This window comes from Bidens hawaiensis, unplaced genomic scaffold, assembly GCF_021521415.1.
Source record: "Bidens hawaiensis isolate Kalapana, Puna unplaced genomic scaffold, B.hawaiensis_p1.1 tig00007257_1, whole genome shotgun sequence".
Classification (NCBI taxonomy): Eukaryota; Viridiplantae; Streptophyta; class Magnoliopsida; order Asterales; family Asteraceae; genus Bidens; species Bidens hawaiensis.
The window spans coordinates 707,294-730,369 of NW_027491501.1; the positions used below are offsets into that span (position 1 = coordinate 707,294).

The 23,076-nt window shown below is 38.7% G+C and overlaps 1 protein-coding gene across 1 annotated transcript; it reads right to left on the bottom strand.

Moving 5' to 3' along the window:
• Positions 1-849: 849 nt before the first annotated feature.
• On the bottom strand, positions 850-5,495 carry LOC143634852 (uncharacterized). Its single transcript, XM_077102825.1, has 4 exons — positions 4,961-5,495; positions 3,522-4,751; positions 1,650-3,017; positions 850-1,463 (listed from the first exon to the last, which is right to left on the bottom strand). The coding sequence occupies exons 1-4, from the start codon at positions 5,493-5,495 to the stop codon at positions 850-852; spliced, it is 3,747 nt and encodes a 1,248-aa protein (XP_076958940.1).
• Between the last annotated feature and the right edge of the window lie 17,581 nt (positions 5,496-23,076).

The window sequence follows — 23,076 nt, forward strand, 5'->3', positions numbered from 1 at the left end:
TTTCCATAAAATGTTTTTATACATTTATATTAAATATTGATTTTAAATACTGAGATGGAGATTTGGGGCAGAGGATTTCTTGGTTTGTGAAGGCATGCAATGACTCTTATTGGTGGTGCAGAGGAAGCGTGAATGGAGGAAAAAGAAGAAGGTGTTCAGGGTTTTCGTTGGTGCAAAAGATCTGATCAAGATTTTGAAGATATAATATCTTTTGTTATTATTATTATTATTATTGTTATTATTAATGTTATTATTCAAAAATGTTCTAAATATTTACAATGGGGCTGGTCTTTGTATAAAGATGATGTGCAATATATTGAAGGTGATTGTACTACGAATCACAATTCTTGTTTATCGGTTTTTGTTTCATTTGATTCGGTTACCGGAAATAATATAGAATGTCGTTTGATGTTTGAGTTATATATTTTGGCTACCCAGTAAGATTAAATAGATGTTGGAATGTTTCTTAAAATTTTCGAGTTATCCGGCTCGGGTTCGTTTTGGTTAACTAGTCCATGTTCGTTTTGTTTTTATTTGGCCATGCCTATTGACATACGTTTCGCTCCGACCAACTAAATTTTCAATATCTAATGATAAGAAAGGAAAAAAAAATAAAAAATAAAATTTTAGCCCTATATTTGGGGTGTCACAGTCTCCCATGGTTATAAGAAATTTCGTCCTCGAAATTTGCCTAAGGTGTGATTCTCATACCCTAGTGGTTTCTATTCCTTAGTTAACTAACTAACACGCTGCTAATCTCAACATGTAAACACATAGCACGTATCACATTTGCAATCTAAGTACACAATTACCTTTTTAGACATAAGGCTTAGATCATGCAACATTCTTTTATGGTTCAGGGTCATCTATCACACATGCATCTTCGTAAATTTTACGTTGGTCCAAAAATAGATGCGGGTATTTTTGTTTTGCATCTTCCTCCACCTCCCATGTAAACTCGGGTCCTCTCTTCGAATTCCACCTAATTTTTACTATCGGGATTTGACGTCTCCTAAGCTTCTTCACTTGCCTATCCACCACTTCAAGTGGTTCTTCAACGAATTTCAACTTCTCATCAAGTTTGATTTCCTCATGTGGTATGACTAACGATTCGTTGGCTACGCATTTTCTTAAATTGGACACATGAAATGTGTCGTGGATATTACCCAGTTCCAGTGGCAATTTAAGACGGTATGCCACCGCACCAATTCTTTCCAACACTTCAAATGGTCCTATGTATCTTGGGCTTAATTTACCTTTCTTTCCAAAACGGATAGCACCATTCCAAGGCGACACCTTTAACAAAACCATATCACCAACTTCAAATTCTAACGGCTTTCGTCTAACATCGGCATAGCTCTTGTACCGGTCCATTGCCGTTTTCAACTTCTCCCTAATCTTGATAATTTTATCGGTCGTTTCTTGAATGATATCGGGTCCTGTCAATTGAGTATCTCCCACTTCTGCCCAACACACAGGTGATCTACACTTACGGCCATATAAGGCTTCGAATGGCGCTGCTTGAATGCTAGCGTGATAGCTATTGTTGTACGAAAATTCCACTAGCCGTAAGTGAGTATCCCAACTTCCTCCAAAATCTAAGACGCATGCCCTCAACATGTCTTCCAATGTTTGAATGGTTCGCTCACTTTGACCATCGGTTTGGGGGTGGTAAGCAGTGATTAGGTCTAGACGTGTACCTAAAGCTTGCTGAAAAGATTTCAAGAAATTTGAGGTAAAGCGACTATCACGATCCGAAATGATTGAAATTGGTACACCATGGCGAGAGACAATCTCATCCACGTACAACTTAGCCAACCTCTCCAAGCTATAGTTTTCCTTTATTGATAAGAAGTGTGCAGATTTTGTTAGTCGGTCCACTATTACCCAAATCGAGTCATGATCTCTTGCAGTCCTTGGCAATTTCGTCACAAAGTCCATTGTGATTCGTTCCCATTTCCATTCGGGAATTTCTGGTTGTTGAAACGGTCCAGACGGTTTCTGATACTCTGCCTTAACCTTAGAACAAGTTAAACATTTTCTCACATAGGTCGCAATCGACTTTTTCATTCCAGGCCACCAATAATTTGTCCTTAATCCGTGGTACATCTTGTCGCTTCCAGGGTGAATTGGAAATCTTGACTTGTGGGCTTCGTCCAAGATCACCTCCCTTAGATTACCAAAACATGGTACCCATATCCTATTCTCATACCTCATTGTTCCATCACTAGCGGTTACCAACCGTTTCTCCATTCCCGTCAATTCTTCATTGACAAGGGTTTCTTCCTTAAGTGCTTCTTCTTGTGCAATCTTAATTTGGGATATTAAGCTAGTTTGAACACTTATTCTTAAAGCACGTACTCTTAGTGGTTTGACTCTTTCCTTTCTACTTAAGGCATCTGCAACAACGTTTGCTTTCCCGGGATGATATTGAATTTCACAATCGTAGTTGTTCAACAACTCCACCCACCGTCTTTGTCGCATATTTAACATCTTTTGGTCGAAGATATGTCGTAGGCTCTTATGATCCGTGTATATGATACACTTTGTTCCGTACAAATAATGTCTCCACATCTTGAGTGCGAAAACAACAGCTCCAAGTTCCAAGTCGTAGGTCGTATAGTTTTTCTCGTGCAACTTCAATTGTTGGGATGCGTAGGCTATCACCTTGTTTCTTTGCATTAGTACGCATCCAAATCCTTGTCGTGAAGCATCACAATAAGCTATGAAGTCTTCCGTTCCATCGGGTAATGATAAGATCGGTGCACTACATAGTTTTTGTTTTAAGGTCTCGAATGCCTCGACTTGTTTTTCTCCCCATACAAACTTAGTCTTCTTTTGGGTTAACGAGGTTAAAGGTTGAGCTATTCGGGAAAAATTCTCAATGAATCTCCTATAGTATCCAGCTAATCCCAAAAATTGCCTAATTTCCGTGGGTGTCTTAGGTGCTTTCCACTCCTTAATGGCTTCTATTTTTGACAGGTCTACTTGAATTCCCATCTCATTCACGACATGTCCTAAAAATTGCACTTCTCTCATCCAAAATTCACACTTTGAAAACTTTACATAGAGTTGCTCATTTCTAAGAAGTTATAAATTTAACCTCAAATGCTCCTCGTGCTCTCTTTCACTTTTTGAATAGACCAATATGTCATCAATAAACACTATCACGAACTTTTCCAAATATGGCTTGCACACACGGTTCATAAGGTCCATAAATACTGCGGGCGCATTGGTTAAACCAAATGGCATTACTAAAAACTCGTAGTGCCCATACCTTGTTCGGAATGAGGTCTTTGGTATATCATCCTCCTTGATTCTCATTTGATGATATCCCGACCTTAGATCGATTTTTGAGAAGTAACTTGATCCTTGTAATTGATAGAACAAGTCATCAATTCTCGGTAGTGGGTACCGGTTCTTGATTGTCACTTTGTTCAAGTCTCTATAGTCAATGCACATTCGAAGCGTTCCATCCTTCTTTTTAACAAACAGAACAGGGGCTCCCCAAGGCGAGAAACTTGGCCTAATAAATCCTTTATCCATGAGCTCTTGCAATTGTGTCACTAACTCTTGCATCTCCGATGGTGCTAATCGGTAGGGTGCTTTAGCAACTGGGGCTGCTCCTGGTAATAAGTCAATTCGAAATTCGACTTGTCGATGAGGTGGTAGTCCAGGAAAATCCTCGGGGAATACATCAGAATACTCGGATACAATCGGTACGTCCTCAATTCTCCTTTCTTTTTCCACCTTTAACACATAGGCAAGATAGGTGACATATCCTTTTTGGACACATTGGTTTGCTTTCAAGCACGAGATGAGGTTCGGTGTTTCCCTCGGCTTGTCACCGCAAATCACAAGTGTCTTATTATCGGACAATGGGATTCTTATCAACTTTTTATCACAAATAATATCGGCCTTATTCTTTGCTAACCAATCCATCCCTACAACTACATCAAAACCTCCTAATTTAATTGGCATGATGTCTATAAGAAACGTTTGGTTATGCAAACGTAAGGAACATCGTTGAATCATTTCTCCTACTTTCAATATTTTCCCATCTGCCAATTCTACCGTATATTCGTCATTCAACTTACAATAATCTAATCCTATCATAGGTCTAAAGGTTGTAGAAATGAAACTTTTGGTTGCGCCGGTGTCTAACAATACAGAAGCATAAAAGTCATTTAGTAGGAATGTACCCGTCACCATGTCTGGTGCTTGACGAGCCTCTTCTGTTGTTATCACAAAGGCACGTCCAGCAGGCCTTCCAACATTTTCCCCTTGAGGGTTTTTGGGTTTCGTGCAGTTGGGGCCGGTGTGTCCAAGCTCTCCACATTCATAACACTTGGGTGGTTCCTTACAATCCATTGCGAGATGTCCCGTTTTCTTGCAACGGTAGCAGGTCGAGGGTTTGCACAGTCCATCGTGCACTCGGTTACATTTGTTACATGCCTTCTTACATGTGCCATAGTGATGAGTGTGACACTTGTTACATCTCGGCTTATTCCCTTGGTAAATCTTCCCTCCACTTCCAAAGCTCCTACCATTACTTCCTCCAAACTTACCCTTATTAGCCCCAGTATCAAACCTCTTAAAGCTACTCCCTTGATCATTCTTAGTCTTAAAATCATCCCACTTCCTTTTCAACCCATTAAAACCTCTTGCAATCTCATCTGTTAGCACAGCAGCAGTCTCGACAACCTCTTGAAAAGTAGCAGGCTTGGAAGCCCTCAATGGTGGCCTAAGTTCTGGATTTAAGCCCCATATATACCTCCCAATTTTTTGGACTCAGTGGTCACCAAGTGCGGTACTAGCCTAGAGAGTTCTTCAAACCTAGTAGTGTACTCTAAGTGCGCGGTTCCTTTCATTTCCAGAGAAAGGAACCCCACTTCCATTTTCTCAATCTCGTTCACAGAGCAGAATTTCTCAGTCACCAACTTCTTAAAGTCTCCCTAACTCATGCGGGTGAGTGCATCTTCTCCTCTAGTGCCTATTAACATGTTCCACCAAGCTAATGCCCCTCTTTTGAATGAAATTGAGGCAAATCTGGCCTTGTCAGCGGCTAAGCAGTCACTAATGTTTAGTATGGACTCCATCTCTTCAAGCCACCTAATGGCTCCAGTAGCTCCTTCAGTACCAAAAAATTCTGGTGGTTTGCATGCCATAAAGGTCTTGTAGGTGCAACCCTTCCTTTCAGAAGTTTTCTCACGATCATCTTGCCTTTCCTTGTCTTTGTTATTTTGATCCTTATCGTTGTTATTTTGATCCTTGTCATTTCCTCCTCCTTTGTTGGCATTCAGTTGGGCCACAATATTGGGTATGGCTTTGGCGATACCCTCAGCTATCAATTGTTCAAGGTTAGCATTTTGATTGACCTCGTCATTGTTGTTAACAGATGTTTCAACGGTTGGGCCATCACGACCTCCCCATGTGGCGGCTCGGTCTCCATGCCCTGCACCGCGGGGACGACCACGACCTCTCCCTCGTACCATTTTTCTATAGTTGAACCAAGTTAAATCATCAATACAAATACGCACACTATACATACAACAATTTAACATTTATTCATGACACACTTTTTCAACCATGCAATTAAATAAATGACCAAAACTTAGGCAAGAGCATAATCGCTTGCTGCCTATATATTAAATAGAAATAAGTAATGTCATGAGGGCAAAAGCATACTTTCTTGATGCCCTAAACAAGAAAGTAAAGAAAATAAAAGATAGTGTCATGGCAAGAGTGGTATTGTTAGGACATGAAATGTCATGTGTATGTCCCCAGTTCTATCAGGATGGTTCGATATGAAAATAACGATCGTGAAACCAAGTTAACGGACTGAAAATGTCAAAAGAAACTGATTCGATCGAATCAGTGACTGATTCGATCGAACCAGGACTCATTCGATCGAATGAGATACTCATTCGATCGAATCAGTATACGATATATAAACGAAACTTAGGAAATTTCACAAGGGAGAGCACACATTACACACAGTCACGAACCTGCTACTGCCGAAAATCCTCTCTGCCAATCTTCGTCGTGTCGGTCTTTTCCTCCGTCCCTAGGTGTCAAACCGTCTTAGGAATCGTAACCGTGCGTTGTTGATCACCACCGAATCGCCGTGTTAGAGGATTCCGCACTCTAACACGTTGCCCCGTGAATCGCTGGGAAACCGTGTCCCGAACGAGTTTCTTATTCGATCGAATGTGACTTATTCGATTAGTAGTTCGATCGAATCAGAAGTAATTGATAAGATCTATCTCATTCGATTGTCTGTTATCGAACCAGATCTCATTCGATCGAATGAATTGCTCAACCGATCGAATGTGTTGCTCGTTCGATCGAACTAGTCCAGAAAATTTGAAAATTTTAAACGCATTCAGTCGTTTCGATATCTGTCCGTTCTAACACGTTTAAGTTTACAGATTCAATGGCTGAAGTTGCAGAAGTGGTTGCTCCATTCAAAACGTCTATCAAGCACAATATCGTGGCTTTCCTGGACGAAAAGTCTAGCCACGGGAAGGATTTTGCAACAGTTATCAAATTTCTGAAGAGGTCAAGGATTTCTGGACCTATCTCGAGGATCGTTGAGCCTATAATGTCAATTCAACAAGAGTTCTGGAGGAATGCCACGCACGACAAAACAGTCGTGCCGTCGGTTATTCGCTCCACGGTCAGAGGGCATGCCATCGTAATATCTGCCCAGGTAATCCGAGAAGTCTGCGGCTTTGTAGACTTAGAATCAGACCCTACATCATTACATCCTGCGGCAACTAGAGGATGTTTCGCAAGAATGAAGTATGACGGCGATCTCAATGCCGGTCTGCTTCACAAAGCCAACCTGTGCCCCGAATTCAAGTATCTGGCACACGTGGTGATGCATTGCTTGGGGCCTCAACGAACTAGCTTTGACAAGCTGAGGGAAAGCATGCAGTTCACCGTAGCTGCTCTAGTGATGAACCGCCCCTACAACTTCTCTCAAATGACGTTTGGTCATATGGTGGAAAACATCACGTTGAAACAAGGGAAGAGCGAGAAGTTTCTTCAGTACCCGAGGTTCGTTCAGATGATAGTTGATACTCAAGCACCGGGTCTACTGAAAGAAAATGAAGGTGATGTGGTGAAACTGGACCACATGAAGAATGAGACTCTCAACCGTCTCAAATCCTACAAAGAACGTCCCACCAGGCCACCACTCAAACGATGCTTCGGGCATATAGTCAATCCGTCCTACAGGGCCCCTCCGAAGAGGAAGTGGAGAAATGCTGCCAGTGATTCAGACGTCGAGAATTTACCGTATCAGGAATCCAGCGACGATTCTGACACTGAGGAGGTGGCGGCCCCGGAAGACACAAGGACAGAAGAGGAAAAACAGGCTGATTGGTATTTAAATGTTGAGGATCTGGAGGCTGGTGAAGAAGTTAGAGCCGAGAAACAACCGGCTGAGATAGATGCGACTGAAGAAAGGCCTGCAAAGAGGCAGAAGAAGAAGGTTACAAGAAAGTATCGGAGTTTATTTTCCGATCAACCACGTCCTTCAATGGTACCATCAGTTGGGACTTCTGCTGCCCCTCCTGCTCAACCAGCACAGCCACCAACACCGCAGTCAGCACCAAAACCTACTCCTCAACCTCAACCGGAAATGTCTATACCTCAAAAGGTTGCATCTGAAATTGCTGATCTTCACAAGGCTATGATGAAGATGTTATTGTTCAAGACAGAGCAAGAAGAACAGAATCGACTCAGAGATGAGCAGATTGCTAAACTTCAAGCTGAGAACGAAATGCTCAGGCTTGAAAACAGTCAGCTAAATGCTACTGTCGCTGAACAAGGATCTTCGATCAACAAGCTGAAAGAGTCAAATCTAAGCCTTGAAGCAAAAGTGACCGAGCTGAAAGGAGATGTTCTTCGTCTGGAAGGTCCAGCCAATGTCGATGTGGACACAGACGAACTGGACTTTTCTGATGATGGAGGTGAAGGTATTTAAGAGGAATTTGAGTGAATGTAGTGACGACTTAAATGTTAAATCTTTTTAATTAATGATTTGTGTGTAAACTTAGTTTCATATGTAATGGTATTGTATTTCATGTTTATGATATTACATATGTTTATTTAAAATTTGTGTTACATTGTGGTTTTTAATCAACCAGGTGATGCTGATCCGTTTAATGTCCAACCGCTGCAATCAAAAACAGCAGCGGAATATTTCACGTTTTTACTGGACAATCCATATGAGCAGCAAAACTTCGCAAGTGGAGACTTGGAAGAAGGTGAAATTTCACACAATTTCACAGAAGAAGAACTGGAACAAATGTTTGAGCTATACAATGAAGAAACAGGCAAGTATCTGGCTTTGCCTTCAACAGAACAAACATCTTCTTCGGCTGCTACACCTGACTCAACATCATCTACGGCCGCTGATCCCTCTCAATTTGATGAAGTTGAAATGGAAGACTTGACACAGGAAGAATATCCAGAATACTACACGTCTCAAACTGACAATCTTCCTAACTCTGCAAGTTTCTTCCAAAATGTAACCGAGGAGGAAATACAGAAGAAGGCTGACAAAAGGTCAAACACAATGAAACAGCCTTCTGAAGCAGATCAAGCCGAATTCGTTGAGAAAACAGAAGAATGCAAGAAAGCTTTCAACGCTATTCTTGAGAAGATAAGGTCCAGACGACAAGCAAAGCCGACCATTCCTCACACAACGTCTTATAAGATGAAGGGTCGTAGAACTTCAGGAGAGATTATTGCTTGGGCGTGTCTGAAGGATCTTAATTGCATTGCTATCAAGAGAGAAAAAGGGGTTGAGTACTTTCAACGTATCACTGACTTGAAGACTCTTCCTACTTATGATCTAAACCGTCTGAACTATCTTGATATGCTTTACGCCAGTTCATCTCCATTTGCCACGTACTATCAGAGTGTATTGCGAAAGGAATACAACTCAAAATGGAAGATGATCACTCCACAGAGGCCAAAGAGATATACAAGTAAAAAGGAGATCGATCCGATCACCAACAGGCCAATGATTATCTTGAAGTACATGCCACCACTCACGATGAAGAAGATTCCTCTAAGAAAGATGAAGCAGGACTTCTACAAAGCATTCAGGCATTGGTACTATGATGGAAGACTGCATGAAGCAGTTATCGTGCTCAACGACAATGGAAATTGGAGCACAATTCGCATATTTGATCCTATGTGGCTCACAAACTTGTCACGGGAGGATGTCTATACACTATACAAGACAGAGATTCTTTATGCCCCCGAAGACAGAGAGCAAGCATTAACGTATAGAAATGTCATTAGGATTTGCTTTGCCTATGACATACATGCAGGATCAAACTGGAAAGAGCAACAGAAGAAGTATGCACAAGAAACTGAAGCTTAATTGTCATGTTTATTTTGTTTCTTGTTGTAATTCAAGGTTTAATCTTCTGATTGTATTTGTTCTTGAGTTGAATGTAATTTGTTTTGGAACATTGTGATAGATTGTGCTTAAATGTTTATCTAAAATTCCAATTGACAGCTTCTCAGGATATGCGGAACCTATGGTAAGTCTGACTGACTGAACCATTTGATCTTGAGAGAACTTCATGAAGAAAGGAGTTCGTGGATGCAACGTGCGCACCACTAGCTTTGAGAAAAGAGAGAGTGAGATAACTCCAAGGGGGAGTTACGATCGAGCAAGAGAACTCGATTGATTATAAGTAAATAGAACTGGCTCCAAGGGGGAGTTTGTTAGGACATGAAATGTCATGTGTATGTCCCCAGTTCTATCAGGATGGTTCGATATGAAAATAACGATCGTGAAACCAAGTTAACGGACTGAAAATGTCAAAAGAAACTGATTCGATCGAATCAGTGACTGATTCGATCGAACCAGGACTCATTCGATCGAATGAGATACTCATTCGATCGAATCAGTATACGATATATAAACGAAACTTAGGAAATTTCACAAGGGAGAGCACACATTACACACAGTCACGAACCTGCTACTGCCGAAAATCCTCTCTGCCAATCTTCGTCGTGTCGGTCTTTTCCTCCGTCCCTAGGTGTCAAACCGTCTTAGGAATCGTAACCGTGCGTTGTTGATCACCACCGAATCGCCGTGTTAGAGGATTCCGCACTCTAACACGTTGCCCCGTGAATCGCTGGGAAACCGTGTCCCGCACCGGTCCGACAGGTATCACTTGATGCCTAGTACAAAAGGTAAATGAAAACAAATAACAAACATAACTGAACTCCATCACACTCAATGACGCTTCCCAAACCTCTGCTTTAACCCTCGAAGGAACCTCCCTGTGCGGCTTATTGTCGAAGCCAAGTCTTCCAAGCGCTCAGTAGCCTTATCCACAGCTTCTTCCGCTTCTTGAGCTCGTTGACACAGTGCTTCCACCTCTCATATAGCCATTCTCCCATGATCCTCGGTATAGATATCCCTTGAATACTGGAAGTAGGGGTCTCGGCTGTCGGCGTACCCAGAGAAGCTCGCATGTCCCGTCTCAATCTGGCGAGGACCATCGTATCGCAATGAGTGCCCGATATGAACACTTCGCCTCGGAGCCATCTCGTGCATATGCATGCCTGCTGGGAGTACTTGTGCAGCTGGTGCTCTTGGGACTGAAGGCTCCATGTGGAATGAGGACCGCAGCTGGTTCCATTCTTGTTGAAATGCGTTGTCGGTTTGTACCGATATTCTTGCTCCCAGTCGGGGTCGTGGTCCACCTGTTGGTCCAGCTCGAACCTCCCTTGAATGGTGTGAGTGGCTTCGCGATCGGCTCCTTCTTATGGGTGCACTATCCCCACTTGACTCTTTGGTCGGCTCAGTCTCGGATGAGGACAAGATGTAAGGCATTCCATGGAGCGGCGATGCCTCTAGTGTCTTCCCAGCACCTGTTTGACGGGATGATCCAGCACCGGGGTGAGTTGGCCGCGTGAAGAAGGTGTTAAAATAGTGGTGCGTAGTGGGCTGGGTGGATCCGTCGATAATGTTCTTTCCATTGTTTCCCATCTCTGTGAAATAAAAACTTAGGGCGCGAAAAGGAAAAATATAAAAAGAAAACAAAATCAAAGTATAACAATTTAAATCAAATAGCACATAAGCATATAACATGATGCTAGTTCACACTTTCTTACTTAAATTCCTAGCAAGGATTTGGTTTCCTAAATCATTCAGGTAAGGTTTGCTTAAGGGTGGTGTTTCCAATGCCAACACATGGTCGGGTTTCTCAAGTTGGTTAAAGCTTAGGTACCTAACGGGTTCCTAATTCGCTAAAAACTTTGGCTCTGATACCAATCTGTCACACCCGACCGGGGGGGGGGGGGGCTAGTCGTGACCGACTGGTATCAACCATGAGCAGTGGAAAATAAATAAACTTAAAAGGAAATTCATAACATGCTAAGAGTTTGCAAATTCAAAGGTACAACTAAAGAAAAAGGATCACCATAACCCTTAAATTGTCTTAGGTGCATAGAACCATTAATTAGTCTAGGATGTCATCTAACGATTACATCTTTATTTATCAAGTAGTATTCTATGACCACATTACTTTATTCTTGAGAACCAAAGCTTCTACGGTTCACTAAGGCGACTAAGGCATAATCTCATTCCGTTCCCCAATGGCTAAGTTATCTGAAAAGTACATACTAAAATACGTCAACATAATGTTGGTGAGCTCGTGAGTTTAAGACACATAATAATAAATTTGACACATCATGGTATATCACATATCAAGTCCACAATCAAACCTGCAACTAGCATAAGTATCCCCCAACTCATACTAGAAGTTATACCGTCCCAGACTATCGCCCTGCTAAAGCAATAATCAAACACGTAGGTTATATGCCGCAACGATCCGCAGATCTCAGTGTGGTTTACCCAACATAGGGTCACTGTGCATGGGGGTCTCTCAAATAGTACTATACATACAAGCCTCTGGCCCATCCCCTCGGGCTAATGATTGAGTAAAAAGTTGGGACAAAATTTAGCAGTAAAACACCCCGATAGTTCCATATCATATAAAAAGTTTAGGAGTATGTACTAGTTCCCAAAAATTTAAGTAAAAAGGGATTACACGCGAGACTCACCGAATGCTCCAAGTAAATCAACGACAGACTTCTCGAAAGTGGTGGTTCCTATGGTAAATAACGAACTATAAATACTTAACTCAACTAGTTTTAACCTCAATAACGATTCAATAGTGAAACGGGTATTTATCTCTAAGCGTTGGCCCAAGTGTTAAGTTCCCGGTGGATAAAGTTTCCTTTTATGGAAAGTTTACTCTTATACAATTTATAATATTGATGATGTGTGTTCAAGTATTTAGTTTAACATCTAAATGTGTTAGATATCTCGTTTTACTAGACCATGTTTTAATAAAGTTCCTATATTTAGAAGGTTCGGGCCTCATGTTCGGTTGCGGGTTTCCGTATGGCCATAAGAACTATATAATTTATTCACATCAGTAGCATGGTCATTTCTGGTTGGAAACATCAGCCCTCGGGTTTTCAAAAGTTAACAATACAGGTAGTTATCGGTGTTGTCGGTTTTTAACGACAAGCCTTTAAAATATGGTTTTCGTAAACAAATTCCTTATAATTAAAACTCCAAATTTTCCAGAATATTAAGGTATACGAAAACATATTATATTCAGATCTGAGATTTCAGAAAGTTTGGTGATGTAAGGACTTAGTTCCCGTACTATCGTTTAGCATTCGTTTTGGTGAAACCGGGTTCAAGACTTGGTTAATTTTAGGAAAATAGGTAAACACTAAAATTATGACTTTATTACAATATACTTACTGTAAAAAAAATAAATTCAGAATGTTCATATTATTGTAGTTTTGAAACTTCCCGTTCGGCTTATGTCGGTTCGCCGTAACTAGCGGTTAAATGTCAAATCTTGTCCAAAGATGTGTTGTTTTTCCATAAAATGTTTTTATACATTTATATTAAATATTTTAAACAAAATTTTCTGGAAAATATGGGTCTTACAGTTTTGAAGCGTTTTAGTCTTAAAAACCGGCCCGTTCGGTTTTAAACGAAACAATACTTTAAAGTTGTAAACGGGCAGTTTTGTAAGCACAATTTCCCTTAACCATTTTATAGCTTATATTTACCTATTTAAATTATATTCTTCAGTTTTAAAGGTTCGGTTTTATGTTTTCCGGCAATTACGGTTTGACTTGACTTTTGTTCCAAAAATACCCTTTTTAAACGAAAACCCACTTTTTGGTCACCAAACCACTTAGGACCAGTTTTGATAAAAAAATAAGTTGTTTTTAAATTACATAGGTTAAAAAAAACATAACCTTGGCTGCATTAATGCTAACGAACTCGGTTTCGGCCCGTTTGGCTTCTAGTTCGGTTTTTAATGCGAGGTTTCGCGAAAGACAGATTTGGGCCAGCTTATTATTTTTCAAAATATCATTTTTAAATCTGTACAATAATGTCATAATCTTATTTAGGTGTACGGGCTTATTTCTTAGTTAAACGAGTTATAAAATACGGGTTTTATAACGGTTTTAAATATACGGTTGATGTTACTTTCCAGGGCTGAACTTGTGCAGCTTATTGGGCTTATTTTTACTGTTTTTAAACTTCTGGAAATTATGTTAAAAAGAATGGTCACTTGTCGGTGCGGTTTTCAAACTAGTTTGTCTATTAAAAGAGTTATCGGACGGTTTATTGTTAGCTTTCGGGTTTGGTTCTTTTCCAGGTTTAAGGACAAAAATAAAATACTTTTAACTTCTGAAACCTATGCTAACAGTTCAGAAGTTAAAAAGTCGCATATTTGTCTGATTTTCGAACCCGTTTGACTTTAAACGAGTAACCGAATGGCCATTATTTGGCCACGGTTTTGGGACTGCATGACTTGTGATTTTTAAGGTTCTAGACCAGTGATAGATTCTGCAGATTCTGGTTATTATGTGAACGAAGTTTTAAGATTCGGTTTCTTGGCCCATTTTGTTTAAAAACAAGGTTTTTGTTTATAAATTTCGAAATTATTCAGAAGTTAATTTACTAATGCTCTAAATCAGATTTACTAATAATTTTAGATAAATTTTAAGCAAATTTATTTACTTAATCGTTCACGGTTTAACATGCGGGTTTAACACGGAGCCAAAGCTTAGAATAATATGCAAACAGAAACGAATATTGGCTGTGGTGGTACCTGGTGCGTGTTAGGGTTTCACGAGCAACCTGATTCCTTGCTTCTGGACTGATTCCACCAGCAAGACAACGAGACACACGGAAGAATAGGGTCGCTGTGAGCGACCAGAATATTTGCAACAACCGAATAGGGTTCAGAATTTGAATAGAATAATAATAGAACGCTGGATTACCATATTATGGATGCTGCTTGGCTCGTTCAGAATCTTCAGCAGAGAGTCAGAGAGAGAACAGGGAGGTATGAGGGTTGCAAGAAGTGAAATTTGATATTGATTATAAAGACTGAGATGGAGATTTGGGGCAGAGGATTTCTTGTTTGTGAAGGCATGCAATGACTCTTATTGGTGGTGTAGAGGAAGCGTGAATGGAGGAAAAAGAAGAAGGTGTTCAGGGTTTTCATAGGTGCAAAAGATCTGATCAGAATTTTGAAGATATAATATCTTTTGTTATTATTATTATTATTATTATTATTATTAATGTTATTATTCAAAAATGTTCTAAATGGTTACAATAGGGCTGGTCTTTGTATAAAGATGATGTGCAATTGAAGGTGATTGTACTACGAATCACGATTCTTGTTTATCGATTTTTGTTTCATTTGATTCGGTTACCGGAAATAATATAGAATGTCGTTTGATGTTTGAGTTATATATTTTGGCTACCCAGTAAGATTAAATAGATGTTGGAATGTTTCTTAAAATTTTCGAGTTATCGGGCTCGGGTTCGTTTTGGTTAACTAGTCCATGTTCGTTTTGTTTTAATTTGGCCAAGCCTATCGACATACGTTTCGCTCCGACCAACTAAATTTTCAATATCTAATGATAAGAAAGGAAAAAAAAATAAAATTTTAGCCCTATATTTGTGGTGTCACACAATTAGCGCATAGAATATTAGAAACTATCAGCTCCTAATATCGGTTCAAGCTTAATTTGATTTTTGCCAAATCACCCCAACTTGACTTAAACCATTATAGTGTTGATCAAAATTTTGAAGATTTAAGAATATATGAGCAATGCATCAAGGTTCCTTTACTGTGAGTGAGTATGCACGAGTCCATCTGTCAGTTTACATACATTGTATTCCTTGGGGTCCGTTTCTTATTGGTATTGAGACGCACTCAAGGGAGGAACAGTTGTTTGACTAACAGCGGATTTTGATCAAGTCAGTAATTCGGATTGTATAGTGTACAGCAGTAATCAAGTTTAATGACTTTGGGTTTGCTCTAAAAGTGAATGAAATATTCATGTTTATGAATACCCAGATGATTAAGCCGCATAAAGACTCACAGTGTCCAGAATCCTAACGCTTGTTATTTGCTTTATTATATTTTTGGGTGATCAACAACTATAAGGCTTGAGTTTGACCGGTTATTACATTTCTTCCATCCTTACCGAGACTTTTGCTAGAGACTAACACCTCTTTCAATTTGGCTTTTCTTTAGATTTATATCACTTACTTTACTCTAACAGCTTGTTTAAGACATATCAATGCACCAATGATTAAGCACACGGTCTTTTAAGCTTGTTTCTTTCTGGATTTGGGGTCAAATAATTAATGTACTATCATTTTCTCTTTTTTCTTCAAAAAATCAAAATTTTGAGGCGCATAAACAAAATTTTAATTTTCCCAGTTAATTTAAGTTCATAAATTAATGGCTATCCTTCTACAAGTAGATAACAGGACCAATACATGCAAGCATGCTTCACAAACTTAAATAACTGACATAATTCTCAGCTAAAATAAAATAGAAAGCTTAATGAACGCCCCAAATACTTTCCATTTGTCAGATAAATGGACCAACCATATACAATGATATGTCCTTCAAAATAGAAGCAAATGGCATAATTTTCAGCGAACGTAAGCAAAAATCTTTTTGGTTTTTCTCTTTACAAACAAAAACACAATCGTTTTGTCTTTTCGGATTTTTCTTTAAAAATAAGGTCACATTCTTTTGACTTTTTCAAAATTTTCTGTACAGACAGAAATCACAATCTTTTTGATATTTTCTAATTTTAAGAAATGTTTTTGGTTTTTCAAATATTAAAATAAAACAAGAAAAAACATAATATTTTTGATTTTTCAAAATTTTCTAATGTTTTTTGGTTTTAATCAATACAAACTAAAAAGCACAATATTTTTGTATTTTCTAAGATTCACCCCCTAAAAACCTAAAAACAAAATAAAATTGAAACTAGAACAAACTAAAATAAAAGATAATCATCCTAATTTTAGGATCTCAGCAAGGGTTTTGAATCCATTTAAACCAAGCAAAAATTGAAAACGTGTTTTATCAAAGGCTTTGGTAAATAGATCGGCTTTCTGAAAATCAGTATGTACTTTCTCAAGTTCAATTAATTTTTTTTCATAACAATTCCGTATAAAATGATATCGAATTTCGATATGTTTCATTTTAGAATGTTGTACGGGATTTTTGGTGATACTAATAGCAGCAGAATTATCAATCAAGATGGGAGTAGTAAGAAACTTTAAACCGTAGTCGCGAAGATGTTGTTGTATCCACAAAACCTGGGAACAGCAACTCGAGGCAGCAACATACTCAGCTTCGGCGGTTGAAGTGGAGACCGTTGTCTGCTTCTTACGCTGCCAAGAAATAAGCCGGCTTCCTAAGAATTGACATCCCGCTGTGGTAGATTTGAAATTGATCTTGCATCCTCCATAGTCTGAGTCTGAGTAAGAAGTAAGATCAAAATCTTCGTCTTTGGGGTACCATAACCCGATGTCAGGATTTCCCCTTAGATATTGCAGAATACGCTTGACCGCTGCCAGGTGAGTCACTCGGGGACTAGCTTGGTACCTAGCACATAAACAAACAGCAAACATTATGTCGGGTCGAGAAGCAGTTAAATACATTAAAGAACCAATCATTGCACGATAGAGGGTCGGATCAACGGTATCCTCTAATTCATCCGGTGATAAATTGTGACCCACGGGAAAAGGTGTCATAAGGGATTTTTCCGGCAGTAATCTTGAATCGGCTCAAGACATCGTTCATATATTTTGTCTGATGAATGAAAATTCCTTTGTCAGATTGATGAACCTGCAACCCTAAAAAGAAATTCATCTCTTCCATCAAACTCATCTCGAACTTTGTTTGCATGGACTTCTCGAACTCCTTATACAACTTGTCGTTTGTAGACCCAAAGATTATGTCATCAACATAAATCTGAACGAGAAGAAGATCATCGCCAATATTCTTATAAAACAAAGTCCAGTCGACAGTTCCACATTTGAAACCATTATCCGTCAGATGGTCGGCGAGCATGCCATACCAAGCACTTGGGGCTTGATGTTGACCAAATAATGCCTTGTTTAATCGGTAAACGCGGTCAGGATAATCAGGATATTCAAAACCTGGAGGCTGTAAAACAAATACTTCCTCATGATAATTCACCATCGAGAAAAGCACTCTTGACATCCATTTGATACAATTTAATATTCTTGTACGCAACATATGCCAGAAAGATTCGAATCGACTCTAATCTTGCAACTGGAGCATATACTTCTGTGTAGTCAATACCCTCTTGCTGATGAAAACCTTGCACCACTAAACGAGCCTTATTTCTCACAATTACCCCACGATCATCTTTCTTACATTTGTATACCCACTTAGTCGGAATCGCCTTTTTGAATCTATAAGGTTTGTCGATAAGATCCCAAACACCTAAACGTGCAAATTGCTGTAATTCTTCTTGCATGGCTTCTACCCAAAAAGGATCTTAAAGTGCCACACGAGGAGTCGTTGGCTCAACTTGAGACAGAAAACAAGTGAATTTTGCAAGATTTACTATTCCAGACGAGTGTAGGTCAGCATAAGCACAAAAAACATTATTTTCACTTGAAGAAGCAACTTAATGTTGTGTTTGAACTCCCACCTCAAGATCTCCAATAATTTTTTCTTGTGGATGGTAATTATAAATCCTGAGAGTAGGATTCTCAGAAACAGCAACATTTTTAAATAAATTAGTGTAATGTTCACCCAATTCAGAAGATGAAACATCACTATCAAGTTCAATAACTTGATCCACAATTACATTATCATCAGATGAAGTAGAAGCATCATCATAATGAACAGGAGACTCAAGATCAGGTTCTTCAGTTGGAGCAACAATTGGAGCTTCAACATCATTTGAACTTGCAAACCTTAGAATTTCCAAATGTTCTTCAAAATAAGCACGAACTAAATCTTCATCTGGATGATCGGTTGTTGGAGTAAATGAGTTGAATAAGCCATCGTAGTCAAACATCCAGTCGAGACCTTTCCCTTGAGGAGGAGTAGTATACTTTTGACAGTCCACATGGTAGCATTCTTCAACACAACCAGACGAAAAATTAAACACTCGTTTCTTAGGTGACGCATACCCCAAGAAATAACCTTCAATGGCTTTTTCATCAAATTTACCCACATCCCTTTTCAACATAGTACAAGGACACCCAAATGGTTCCAAGTACTTTAAATTAGGTTTGCGATTATTCAATAATTCATAACTGGTCTTCTTGAGTCTTTTAACAGTTAGAACTCGATTGAGTGTATGACAAGCAGTATTCACCGCCTCATTCCAAAACTGGATAGCAAGCTTTGAATCAGCAAGCATCGTTCTAGTAGCTTCAATCAACGTTCTATTCTTTCTTTTAGCTACATCGTTCTGTTGTGGTACATATGGAGGACTGTATTCTCGATGAATTCCTTTTTGTACACAAAAGAAATCCAATACAGTATTTTTAAATTCAGTACCATTGTCACTTCGAATTCTCCTCACTTTCTGTTTGTAAAGTGATTCGATCTTAGTGATTAGGTTTTGAACAAGACTCGGTGTTTGATCCTTTGAACTCATGAACAAGACCCATGAATATCGGGAATAATCATCGGTAACCACTACACAGTACCAGTCTCCAGAAATACTCGCACGATTTACTGGACCGAATAAATCCATATGAAGTCGTTCAAGCGGAGTATCAATAGAATTTAAAACCTTAGATGGATGCAGTTTCTTTTTCTGTTTACCCTTCTTGCAGGCAACACAATGATAAGATAATTTAAAATTCTTTAACGACACACCCTCTACCAGATCATTCACCATCAGGTATTTCATCTTTCGAACATGTATATGACCCATTCTTCGATGCCAAAGAATTGAATCTTTCTCGGTTTCTTTCGAGACAAAACACGTTTCGATCGATGTAGATACTGTAGAATTCATGTTCAAGACATAAATATCATTAGATCGTGGTGATCACATTACAACCATGTCCTCGGGAATCACATAACCCGGTTCAAATTTAGACACTCATTATCTGTAAATACTGTAGTGTATTGCTTATCACAGATCTGCGATACACTCAATAAATTATGGTCCACTTTATCACAATAATTAACCTTCTCAAAAGTAATCTTCCCATTCGACACATCACCTTTCTGTGTAATCATACCCTCAGAATTCCCAGCAAACGCCACATAACCCCTTGAATATTTCTTACGTTTGTTAAGAGGTTGAGATTCCCAGTAATATGACGAGAACATCCACTATCCATGATCAAGTTTTCACCAGAAATGATCTTGGAAGTACCCTACACACCAAAGAAAATTATTAGTTCAAAAAGGCAGCCCAGGCCTCAGTCTTGGGCACCTACTGATTTCCTTGAGAAAGATTAAATTTAGTCGCATTCAACTGTTGTTCAGCAACTTGAGAATAAGTTACAGGTTTTTTAGACTTTCTTCTTAGATACGTAGCTTGAACCACATTTAAATTAACGTTGTTGCATAGCGGTTCAGTTGGAATAAACTTAGGTTAAACGGAACCATGAGTTTCATTCACATGAACAACTTTTCGAATATGTACATTAGAGAACTTAATATGAGTATCATCAGCATGCGACACAGGTCATTTCAGAATCTCCTTCACCAAAGGAACTGACTTAGAATGATCCTTGATAAAAGGATGAAGATTCTGATTATTCGTCTGGCCACAATTTCTTACTACATGACCTTGTTGACTGCAAAGAAAACAACTTCGCATGTCAACATGATAATGTTGAGGATTCGTCGGAACTTGTGACACAGAAGGCGCATGATGACTCATATTTTTTGTCATGCTTGTAGCAAAATCATCATATAGCTCAGATTTCTTTTTCAAATAGAAATCTAAATTAGAAATATTGGAAAAAAATTTCAACGTATCTGTTCCAGTTGACTTTACAAATTGAACTTTCTTAGCTTGATTTAAAACTTGTTTTTCTTTAGTCAATGGATCAGATGTAGCTGATGTTTTTTGCTTGAGCATACAAACATTCAAGTTCATGAATCTTGGAAGTCTCATTGTGAAACACACTCTCAGTCAGTTCAGGTTTAATGATACTTATTGGAATGTCTTTCTCAGTGAACATCGTGTCCATCCCTTTTAACTTAAACACACTAGCATATGAAGGCTTAGATGCATTAGGATTTATGATACGCAACAAATCCTCATCAGAAATTTTGGGTTTTTCTGATTTCTTAGCCTTCACTGGTTTGACATTGACATGAATATTTTGATTCACCTTGGTTGTGTGCGAACCATACACAGCTTCCTCAAACTCATGGGGTTCACAAAGTATGTGATTTGAACTTGGAATGTTCTTGTTTTTGTGTATGATTTCAGGTTCGAACACATCTTCAATGATAACTTTGTCACCATTTTCAACAAAGACTTTGTTTCTTTGAACATGAGGTTTCTGAATTGAAGATTGGGTTTTAACACTTTCAGGTTTAACTGACTTTGTCATTTCAGAAATTACAGACTCTTTTACAATCACATCCTCTTCTTTTCTAGCAAAAAGATTTGGTTTGTACTCATTATGAAAAGGTGATGGAATTTCAACAAAACCTATCCCTTTCTTTGAATCTTTTTGCTTATCAGATACTTCAATTATTTCATTTAGCAAAAAGGAAGAGTTTATGAATTTTCCCAATTTGTTCTTTATTTCAAGAACCTCATTTTCAAGCTTGGTTATTTTTGATCTATGTTTCAAGATTTCCTGAAACTTTTGATCATTGATGGTCATTTTCACCGACAACTCCGCCTTAAGATCATGATTGCTTATAGTTAACGCCTCAATTTTCTCTCTTGAATTTATTTGGGAGGTCAAGGATTGCCTACAAGTATCTTTTAAAGACACAATTTCTTTTAGCAAATTATCATTTGAAGTTTTAATGAGTCTATTTTGGACTTATTATACTCACAATCGACACATGATAATTTAGAGTTAGAATTAGTAACCTCTCTTTGTTTGGTCATGCAAGCAGATGTGGTTGAATCACTGATCTTAGCCATACAAGCAAAATTAGTTGGAAGCTTTTCTCTTGAATCATCGGACTCCGACTCAGTATCAGCATCAGAAGAAATTTCACTTCCACTTACATCTTGAAAGTACTCAGGAAACCCAAATATGGCAAGATTAGCTTGATTGTTACCACATAATAACCGTTGTGACCAATCATCTCCATCTATGTTAGATAACATAGCTTGAGATCCAGCAGATGAAGGTGTACTACCAGAATTCTTTCCAGCATCACTGTTTCGTGGTGTTGAAGAATTTTGACCTCGAGGACCAGTATACTCCTTTTTCGGTTTGTCACATTTATTTGCAAAATGCCCGAATTCTTGACAATTGTAACATTTCACCTTGAGTTTGTTAAATCTCAACTTTTTGTTCAGAGCAGGAAGATCTTTTCCAGTTCTTTGCATAAATCTTTTCACCTTACGAACAATCATTGCCATATTCCACTTTAAATCCGTGATTTCTAAGTCATCTGGATCAATCTGATCATAGTCTTCATTAGTTAGATCACTAGTGGCAATCTTGCTACTCACCAAATTTTCGTAAGAAGTCATGAAAGCTAATAGAAAGGCAAAATTTTGTCATCTTCTTTCATGTTAACATTTGGAGGTGATGAGTATTGATTTGTAGTGGATGAACTTCCTGAACCAGCAGAAACATTTGGTGATCCAGAGTTACCAGCAGTATAAAAGCATGCTCTAGGATCACTATAGATGGTTGTTTCATTATCTTTTGCATTCTGCGTAAGAAATGCTGTAATCGGTGAAATGGTTGAGCTAAGAGGCATGCTACCAACATAGAAAGCATGGTCTTGACTATCCTTAGATGATTTTTTGACATTTGAGGTCATATTCACGAGCCTAAATTTTTTGTAAAAACTCACTCGCAGTCAAGTCTTCATTGAAGTAACTGTTTTCTTTTAATACCATCAAGAAGGTAGAGTACGAACTTGGTAATGCACTCTTAATAGTATCAATCTTGTCGATCTCAGAAATTTCCAACCTCATTTTATCCATTTCTGCAATCAAGTGATTGAATCTCGTTTTCATTTCTTCAACCATCTCACCTTTGAGTAAATTAAAGTTTCTGAATTGAAACTTAAGCATCACCTTTTTTCTTTCAGCCGTGTTTCCCATACTTCTCATTCGGATATGTTGAAACAAAGAAGCACAGATTTTTATATTACCCACTTGGTGAAAAATATTTTCAGGTAAAGCCATGGTTAGAGTAGAATAAGCTTTTGTCTCTATCTCTAATGCTTTCTTCTCTTCAACCGAGTATTGAGAAATAGCTTTAGGTGTAAAACCAATAGTCTCATCCCAATCATAGGAACGGTATAAACTTCATCTAAACAGTAAGAACAGTCAGGATGAACTGATCCTAGATGAGCACGAAACCGAGGTTCCCATTTGGCAAAGTCACTAAATTTCATCAATCTTGGACATTTCGAATGTGAACCAATCTCGGTATCAAGTTGCAACATTTATTGCATTAACATATTATGTGAGGCTAGTGCGTACATACCGGCCATTTTTGACAAATATCAAAAA

What these genes read in the sequence shown, in the direction of transcription:
- LOC143634852 (XM_077102825.1), bottom strand. Translation starts at nt 5,495, where the DNA reads ATGGTACGAGGGAGAGGTCGTGGTCGTCCCCGCGGTGCAGGGCATGGA. An exon ending in AGATGCACTCACCCGCATGA is followed by an intron (nt 4,752 to 4,960) that starts GTTAGGGAGACT and finishes GCTTAAATCCAG; the next exon opens with AACTTAGGCCACCATTGAGG. An exon ending in TAAAGGATTTATTAGGCCAA is followed by an intron (nt 3,018 to 3,521) that starts GTTTCTCGCCTT and finishes TGCAATTTTTAG; the next exon opens with GACATGTCGTGAATGAGATG.